This window comes from Nansenia antarctica (genome assembly GCF_963989245.1).
Source record: "Nansenia antarctica genome assembly, chromosome: 9".
Taxonomy (NCBI): domain Eukaryota; kingdom Metazoa; phylum Chordata; class Actinopteri; order Argentiniformes; family Microstomatidae; genus Nansenia; species Nansenia antarctica.
In genome coordinates, this window is record NC_137679.1 from 3,595,448 (window position 1) to 3,605,447 (window position 10,000).

The 10,000-nt window shown below is 46.3% G+C and overlaps 2 protein-coding genes across 2 annotated transcripts in view; one reads left to right on the forward strand and one right to left on the reverse strand.

Moving 5' to 3' along the window:
• The window catches only part of LOC308165161 (NACHT, LRR and PYD domains-containing protein 12-like), a 436,373-nt gene that overhangs the window by 210,874 nt on the left and 215,499 nt on the right, over nucleotides 1-10,000 (forward strand). The gene's annotated exons all lie outside the window — the stretch shown is intronic.
• Nucleotides 6,048-6,500, reverse strand: cUnh11orf96 (chromosome Un C11orf96 homolog; the record flags this gene model as incomplete). Its single annotated transcript, XM_080539160.1, has 1 exon — nucleotides 6,048-6,500. The coding sequence occupies one exon, from the start codon at nucleotides 6,498-6,500 to the stop codon at nucleotides 6,048-6,050; it is 453 nt and encodes a 150-aa protein (XP_080395286.1).

A 10,000-nucleotide genomic window follows, 5' to 3' on the forward strand; every position in this document is an offset into this window, starting at 1 on the left:
TGGTGTGTTGAGAGAGAGTCTGTCATCCCAGCCTAACAGCCTAACAACATCTCTCCGCTAAAATGGGAAAATTCCCCCTTGGAAAAATGTTTGGCTTTGATCAGAAGCTACGTGCTCTCCCCCTGGTCTCTCACCATCAGTTCTTCAACCGTCTCAGCTGGTAAACAGAGAGGCAGTAAGTGTGGACAGCATTAGGCTGGCTGTGCAAAACCCATAAAGTAGCATGGGGGTGCATCAATATTTTATATTATATTGTTCTTTTCAAAATAAAAGTCTGAACATTAAATTGGGTGCTGACTTGTTCCCCTTTCACCAGGCCGTGTCACATATTATGCAAGTCGGCAACCGACCAAATGTTTAGACTTTTATTCCAAAGAATGTAAATTAATGTCAACGCTGTTGAAAATCAATGACACACTCACTAGACAAAATATTGCAATGCAATGGATTCGATGAGTAATCCCCACTACGACCTAGTTTGTGTAGAGTAGTGGGGATTACTCACCGAATCCATTGCATTGCAAAATGTAATGTCGATTCTCTGCTATTTCATCTTGTGCCTATTCGCCAATATTTTGTGGGTATTGTCGCGTGTATGAAAAGCTGCTCATTCTGTTTGTAGTAGTGTAAAAGTAGAAGTTACCAGATTTATAAATACTCCAGTAAACTACAGATACCCCCCAAAGTCTACTTCAGCACGGTAACAAAGTTACTTTACTTACTACTTTTACTTTAATGGTAAATAGACTGACTTATATAGTGCCTTATTCCAAAGCGCTTCACAACGGCCTCTCATTCACCCATTCACACACACATTCACACACACCAATGGCGGAAAGCTACCATGCAAGGCGCCGGCCGGCCCGCTCACTGGGAGCAATTTTGGGGTTCAGTGTCTTGCCCAAGGACACCGAGACATGTGGCCAGCCGGGGCTCGAACCGCCGACCTGTCTACCTTGCGATCATTAGACGGTGGCTCTACCTCCTGCGCCACAGCCGCCTCTATCAGTGTTTAATGAGGCTTAACCCACCAACTGATAAAGAATTCCGGAACCCTCACCACCTAGAGTCCAAGGGCCGGTTTCACAGACAAGGCTTAAGCCTAATCCTAGACTAAAAAACATCTTCAATGGAGATTTTACATTGAAAGTGATTGGCTACAAAATGAAGCGGTCAGAGAGAGGCCCAGAGTTGGGTCTTGGAGCCCCAGGAGCACAAAGCTCTCAACCATCAACATAACAAGCAGGTTCCGGGAGAAAGAGAGAGAGAGAGAGAGAGAGAGAGAGAGAGAGAGAGAGAGAGAGAGAGAGAGAGAGAGAGAGAGAGAGAGAGATTGTGGCGAGATGTAGAGAGCAGGCAGTCACCCCAGACACGGCAGATGAAAAACAAATTTCTCTCTCTCTCTCTCTTTCTCTCTCTCTCTCTCTCCCTCTCTCTCTCTCTCTCTCTGTCTCTCTCTCTCTCTCTCTCTCTCTCTCTCTCTCTCTCTCTCTCTCTCTCTCTCTCTCTCTCTCTCTCTCTCTCTCTCTCTCTCTCTCTCTCCGGTTCGTGCAATCAGCCAAGACCCTGTGACGCACGCAAATATTTTGGAAACTTGCATTGTCACACAAAAAAATGACAGAACGATAATACTTGAATATTCCCGTGGGCCGAGTGCATCTGCACCACAGCACAAGTCAATTACTGGATACATAGAGACATAGAGAACAACCAACATGAGAAAAACAGACTGAATATTGACAGGAATATTCTTTATTTTGTTAGTGGTGGCTAAGGGTAGCAGTGGTGTAGTCTAGTTTTTTCTAGTGGGTATACTGTGATTTTCCCCTCCCAGCCTCATATCGTTCATTTCGGAACGCCATAAAAATAAATCTGCGCTCCCGGTCTAACGTTATATATCAAACATTACATGTTATAAGGCTGATCTGTGCATGATAGTGCTGCATTTTGACATATTCCATGTCACATCTCCCCCCTTTGATGGTATATGACGCTATAGTCAGTCCCAATGGTCCAAAAGTCAAGTGCTTCGTAACACAGACGGGGTGGGTATATGGAAATCCTTGGCCTTTCCTAGTGGGTATACGGCATAGTCCTGCGTATCACGTAGACTACACCACTGAAGGGTAGGTTATTAAGTTATTAGTGGCTATTCAACCAAATCTGAACCATGGACTACAGTCTGTCCTGGGTCAGCCCACAAACTACTGTAGAGGGAAGGAACTATCTAAAGGGGACAGAGCGTTTGAGGTGACGGCCCCAAGACTCTGGAAAGCCCTCCCCCTGACCTGACCAACAACCTGGCCCTCAACACGAAGGAGACCAAGGAACTCATTGTTCATTCCTGCTTGTTTATAAAGCTCTCACTGGCACAGCACCAGAATATGTTCAGGTCTTTTGCTAGCATATCAGCCCAATAGAGCTCTCAGGTCTTTTGACGCTGGTTTTCTCTGTGTACCACATGTACAAAAGAAGAGATTTGGTGAGGCTGCATTCTCATTTTATGCACCCAGATTGTGGAGTCCATATGTAAATAAAGTGATGTGTAAATAAAGTGGAATGAAACAGGAAAAAAGTATTGAACACTTTGAAAAAGTGACAAACTAAAGTTAAAGTTAGAAAGAATAACTAATTAGGAGGCCTCCAATGAGACCTCTAATGTCAGCTGAGTTAGAATATATTGACGGGCTATACGCGTTAAGGCTAAGGCTAAGGCTTGTTACACAACAAACATCTAATGATGGGTAAAAGCAAAGAGCTGTCTGGAAATACAGTTACTGGACACAATGTTGATGTGTTCGATACTTATCTCCCCCACTGTATCAGTAGAATCTCCCTGTGAAAATGAAGCATAAATAAAAAACACAGACTGGTGAGTGTTTGGTTCTGAGTAAGGCTGGTCTGTGACCTTGGCCTTTCCAGCTGGCCCGTCTCCTCCTCCTCCTCCTCCTCATTGGCTGAAGAACAGGAAGTAGTTTGTTTGTGTTCAGAGTGCTGGGTGATGGATCTGTTTACGACATGACACCAGCAGGGTCAGGGCTGCTGTGGATACAGTGCTGGAGATTCAGGGGGGGGGGGGGGGCTGTGCTCGCATGCGATAATATCCTGTATATCCATAAACACAGATGATGCGCACACGCACACAGGCACACACACACACACAGGCACACAAAGGTGCACTCACACACACACACACAAAGGTGCACGTACACACACACACACACACACACACACACACACACACACAAAGGTGCACATACACACACACACACACACACACAAAGGTGCACGTACACACACACACACACACACACAAGCATGCACGCACACATTAGATTTTGTCTTTGGTTGCATGCATATAGCGCAGCACACAAACCACACACACACATAAATGCAGCGATCACACTTCAACAGACAAAGTCTCTGTCTCTTCTTGTAGTTCTATTTGACGGGATGGCCTATTTCTAGTTTCTTTAGCATGCCATCAAGCAGATCCCTGACTAACAGTCTAGCACTGAGTCCTGTAATACACTACACATTGACGAAAGTCACACTTGTCATGTGTCATTCAGCAGTAGTACATAGGAGCAGACCGACCGCTGCTCGCAATCAACGGTGTCCCTGAGGACGTCGACTTGTGGCCTTCAAACACTCAAGAGGGCCGTTGTAAACATCTCAGCAGAGGGTTGTTGTGGTGGTGTGTCTCGCTGACGCAGACAGAGCACTTCTTATGCGTCACCAGGCCTGTGAGTGGACTCAGGGCCTCTGCTGAGTGTTTACAAGGACCATGTGACCATGTGACACGTGACACGGCAGGTATACGTACGTGTGTGAGTATGTGTAAACACAGAGACGTTGTGTGTTATGTGTGTGTTTAAGTGAACAGGTCCATATGTTTCTCTTAAAGAGTTTTTTAGTAGCTAATTCTTTGCAGCGAATGTTGGATTGGTGTTGGCAGTATGACTGTATGGTTCATGATATTTTAGATTTTAGATTTTTTAACTATGATTATTATTCATTTAAATCTCTACGCTTTTTATTTGTACTGCACCTTGCTTTTAGTGTATTTTTCTATTCGATCAGTTTTCTTTAATCTGTATGTTATCTCTTTTATCTTGTTTTTCTCGTTATATTTTATCTGTTAAGCACTTTGGGCGGCTCTTGTCGTTGTAAATGTTGTGCTATATAAATAAACGTTACTTACTTACGCTGGGAGTTGGGAGGTGTGCAACTCTCTGTCCAATCAGGGCATTCCTTGACAAATTCCTGTTTTGACTGGTGAGTGCTAGTTATAGACCTAGTGGCTGAAAATACACAAACATCTTGTACCATATCTGTCTATCTAAACATCCTGTAACATATCTGTCTATCTAAACTTCCTGTAACATCAGTCTCAGTCTATCTAAAGGGATATAACCCTGGAATATCAAATGTCTGATAACTGCATACCTCCACTCCATCAACTGGACCCCATCCACTTCCATTGTCTTCGAAAATGTGGCTGCAGAAAGTTGCTAAATAATTGGCATATGGACTTAAACAGTGTCTTGGTGTATTGACTGGAATTAAAGTACTGTGATTAAACACCTACATTTGATTTAAGAGTGAACTATCCCTTTACACGGTGCAGCAGCTTTCAGTCACGCTGCCGCATGCTCCTGGAACAAACTCCCTGAAGAAATCAAACAGGCCCAAACCCTTAAAATATTTAAATCTAAGCTATAAACCTTCATGTTTTGCAGCACAAACACTTCTATCAATGTCTTTTTTTCCATTAAATATTGTCTTATTAAATGTTTTATCTATTTACTTCTTATATTTGTCGTTTTTATTTTCTTACTATGCTCCTCTTGCTGTATTTTTAAATAATGTATGTAAAGCACTTTGAACTGCCACTGTTGTATGAAATGTGCTATACAAATAAACTTGCCTTGCCTTTAAGTATGTACAAGCAGACAGAAGAGACTGCTTTCACAACTATATGAGTGAAAAGATGAGATAAGAATCAGATACATATATTTGAAAATATTTATTAAAAGTACATATGAAAGAACAAATGTATAAAGGCAAAATCATTTTCTTTGAAATGAAGACGGTGACTTTAGAAGCCAAGAAAATCAACAAAACAAGAACATATATTATAGTTCCGCTATGTTATAAACAAAGTAAGAGAATAAATATCTAGAAAGGCATTTTCGTTCCTATCTTCACAACAAGGTGACAGTTGACCTAGTAGAAAGACCTAGAAACAACAGTTAGAGCTCTGCTGAAGCTTTGCAAGCTAACTCCTAACGTCAACAACTGCTGGATCACTTTCATTACACAATAACAGTGAATCTTTCAGTGATTTCAGAGTTTAGTCAGTCACAATTGTATTAACAACAGTCTTTTCCATCACAACTGGTCACTTGAGAATCGAATAGAGGCAGAACGTGAACATGTACAGGTAATGGAAAAATTCTCACTCATTGTTACTATCCTTTTAAAAAGGAAGGGGAAAGACTTTCAGAATAATTTCATGTGCTCTGTCGTTTTGAAGTCTTCCATAGTAGAAAAGGAATATCTGAAGAATGAAAGTGATGTTTTCAAATTCTGCCTCAGAGCTCTCAAAGTGCTACACGGTTTAGCTTCTCTAAGACAACGTGGTAACTACAAACCAGCCAGTTATGTTACATTACTGGGAGAGGAGTTCTTTGCAAAAGAAATGCATCAAAAGCATATCATAGCAACATATAAGTGATACGCTAACGTGTATTTATATCTTTATGCGAATATGCGTATATATATTCTTTCAAGGGTAACGGCATCTAACGCACACAGGTTCGCCTTAGAGTTCACACCTTAGAGTTCACACCTTAGAGTTCACACCAAGAGTTCAGTTCGGTTCGGTTCGTTCGGGCCTCAGTGTCTCAACCAGTGTCGGCCGCAAAAAAGGTGGGGGGGGGGGCGTGTCATGTCATGTACAGGTGTACAAGAGCCAGGAAATACCCTTCCCTCAGTCTCCACCCCCCCCCCCTCCCCCATCTTGACCCCCCCGTTCCTTCCTCCTACTGGGTCGAGTCCGAGTCGCTGGAGTCCATGCTAGCCTGCGTCGACGTCGACGACACGGCGGCCTCCGTCTGGCTGTGGTGGCGTGAAGCGGCGGGCGGGGGGCAGGTCTGATGCAGCGTCTGCGCGCTCCTCCTCAGGTTCTCCATGGACTGGAGGAAGGAGCGTCGCGCCCTCTCCTCCTCCAGCGGGGAGGCGCCCTCCTCCTCCACCTCGGCGATCTCGGCGAAGGTGACCGGCTGGGTCTTGAAGCGGGCCTCGCGGGGCCGGCGGGGGCGGCTCTTGCCCCGGGCGGGGCCCTTGGGGACGGGCAGCTGCTGGGGGAACTCCTCCATGGCCATGGAGGAGAGGAGGTGGGCCGGCAGCGCGTGGTGGTGGTTGTGGTGGTGGTGGTGGTGGTGGTGGAAGCCGGAGGAGGTGTCCATGGGCATCTGACGCACGACGGCAGCCATGGGTGGAGGTGGTGGGGGGGGAATAGAAGGTGTGAAATCAGACGTCAAACCAGGTTAGGGGAAAGCAGATGTGGAGGAAACGATGAGATGTGGAGCCGGTGGTGTGACTTTCAGCCTAGCTAGCGAGTTCCCAAGAGTTCTCTCTCCCTCTCTCTCTTTCTCTTTCTCTCTCTCTCTCTCTCTCTCTCTCTCTCTCTCTCTCTCTCTCTCTCTCTCTCTTCTTCTTGTCAGAGAGGATCTGTCTCAGGAAAACAAGTGAGAAAAAGTGCAAAGTTCTGGTCGGAAAAAAACTGACCGAACGCACCGAGAAACACTCCCCCCCAAACTCCAAAAGTCTCAGGATCTAGACCACTGCAGCGCTAGATTTGTATTCTCCGGTTCTCAAGTCTTCCGAAGTCCTGGTAAGTACGTGTCTATATGGAGTTAGCGAGATCTTCTGTCCAACTGCTGTTCCAACTGTCACTGCCTCTTGTCTCAGCTCAGAGCTGTGGTGTGTGTATCAGTCTGCTGGTGCTTCTGTCACTGACAGCTCCAGCGCACGCTTTTATAGCGACTCACTACCCACTCAACTTTACACTCCCACCCCCCCCCTCCCTCCCTCTCTCTTTTTGCTATCAAGTCCCTCCCTGCTCCTCCACTCCACCCCTCCTTTCCTTTCCCAGTCATGGTTCCGGCTTCCATAACAGTCTGCCGGAGGAGTCACTCTCCCTAAATATACCCCTGCCACACAGACGGAGAGAGTGAGAGAGAGAGGGAGAGAGAGAGAGAGAGAGAGAGGGAGAGAGAGAGAGAGAGAGAGAGAGAGAGAGAGAGAGAGAGAGAGAGAGAGAGAGAGAGAGAGAGAGAGAGAGAGAGAGAGTGTGTGAGAGAGAGAGAGGGGTGTGTGGCAGAGAGAGAGGGGGTGGAGAGAGGGAGCGAATGAGAGAGAAAGGCTGTAGACAGACTGAAACAAACAAGAAACTGACTCAAGGTTGGGAAGATCCTAATGTAAAGGTGATGCAGGGACAGACATTCCACTATACCGTGTCCACTGCACGTTGGGGGAGGAAACATAGTGATGCATGCTTGCAGTACATATACTGTATGCATGTTAACCAGTGAGTCACACTGATTCCTACACTGACATACCTGTGTGCGCGCGCGCACGCGCGCGCACACACACACACACACACACACACACACACACACACACAAACTTGAGAAAATACACATACGCACATACATACATACATACATACATACATACATACATACATACATACATAGGAACACAGTATACGTAGGTACATTAGTGGTGACCATGTCTGGCTGACAGGAACAGACAGGAACAGACAGGAACAGACAGGGTCAGGGACAGAGACACACAGGCCCCCTAGGGCCCTTAAGGAAATGTCGCTGTTGCTATGGCAACACACGAACAAACCCCGCAGAGACCCCCACGGGAACCCTAACAAGATCCAAACATAGCCGTTGCTGTCATCCCCCCTTCATCATCATCATCATCATCATCATCATCATCATCGTCGTAGCTGTCACATAGTGGCAATGACAGAAATGATCTGACCAAAGCGCATTTTTTTGTCGATGCTAATGCTAACAGCAATGACGACAGGAGCTAAACTGGCTTCCGTTACGTAACTCAACATTCTGAAGACGACACCTCACAAGTTTTTGGAAGGAGACTAGGTCACTAAACACCCCCCTCACACACACACACACACACACACACACACACACACACAGACACACACACGCACACACACACGTACACACACACACACACACACGTACACACACACACACACTCACACACACACTCACACACAGGTCACCAAACACCCCCCTCGAATAGACATACACACACGTACACACAGTCACGTGCACGCACACGCACACACACACACACACACACACACATAGACACAGTCACGTGCATACACACACACACACGCACGCGCACACACACACACACACACACACACACACACACACACACACACACAGGTCACCAAACACCCCCCTCGAATAGACATACACACACGTACACACAGTCACGTGCGCGCACACGCACGCACACACACACACACACACACACACACACACACACACACACACACACACAGGTCATACCCTCAAGCGCACCAGTTGCCTGTCAAGATCATCCATCACATGATCAGACCGTCACATGATGTGACTGTTTGGTTTAATAAGGCCTTGTGCGTCTGTCTGTCTGTGTGTGTGTGCGCGTGCATGTGTGTGTGTGTGTGCACGTGACTGTCTGTACGTGTGTCTATGTCTATGTGAGGGGGTGTTTTGTGACCTGTGTGTGTGTGTCTGTGTGTGTGTGTGTGTGTGTGTGTGTGCGCGTGCGTGTGTGTGTGTGTATGCTTGAGTGCGTGTGTGTCGACACACACGTTTGATTTATTTATTGCTTTTGGATCCACCCACCCAAACGAGCAGCAGTGTTTCACCATCCTGGCCCAGACACACACACACACACACCCACACACACACACACACACACACACACACACACACACACACACACACACACACACACACACACCCACACACACACACACACACACCCACACACACAGACAAACACCAGTGAGGGAAGGGTTGTCTCTCTCTGGTACATTGTTTTTCCCATCATGACCTGGCAGCGGGAACTGAACATTAGGAAAGAAGGGTTGTGTAACCAGGCTGTAAAAACAACATGTGGACTGTTCTCCAGTCAGTTCTGTCTACCAGCCTCAGGGTCCGTTCCATTTCCATTTAGTCAAGTCATAGGGTGAGTTAAATAACTGGTAAATGGACTGACTTATTCCAAAGCGCTTTACAACGGCCTCTCATTCACCCCTATTCACACACACATTCACACACCAATGGCTGTTAAGCAAGCTACCATGCAAGGCGCCGGCCGGCCCGCTCGCTGGGAGCGATTTGGGGGGGTTCAGTATCTTGCCCAAGGACACCTCGACATGTGGCCAGCCGGGACTCGAAGCACCGATCTGCCAACCTTGCAATCATTAGACGCCACTAAATTGAAATCTTGAGTTGAAACCGACGGTAGTTAGTCGGTGGAGTAAAAAGGCCAAGGACACTCCCATGATGCAGTGCTCCGTGATACGACACCATATACTGATTCTACAGACTCTACTGTGTATTCCCTACCATGCTTTTACTGCGGTGCCGAGAATCGTTTTTGCTCTGTAAGGTAATATGTATCCCATGTACAGTGTATTACAGTGTATTGCAATGGGGGCTTAGAAGGGTGTGGAAAATATAGTCCTGTTGTGTGTGTGTGTGTGTGTGTGTGTGTGTGTGTTAATATGGCCTCCGTACATAAAGTACATTTGGGTTTGTGAATTGAATCATTATTCTTACACTCTCCCGGTAAACAGAGTCCAAAAGACGTTCTCAGGGAAGCCGGAATGTGGGTTCAGATGACGTCTTTCTAGGACGTCCAGATGACGTCTTTCTAGGACGTCAAGATG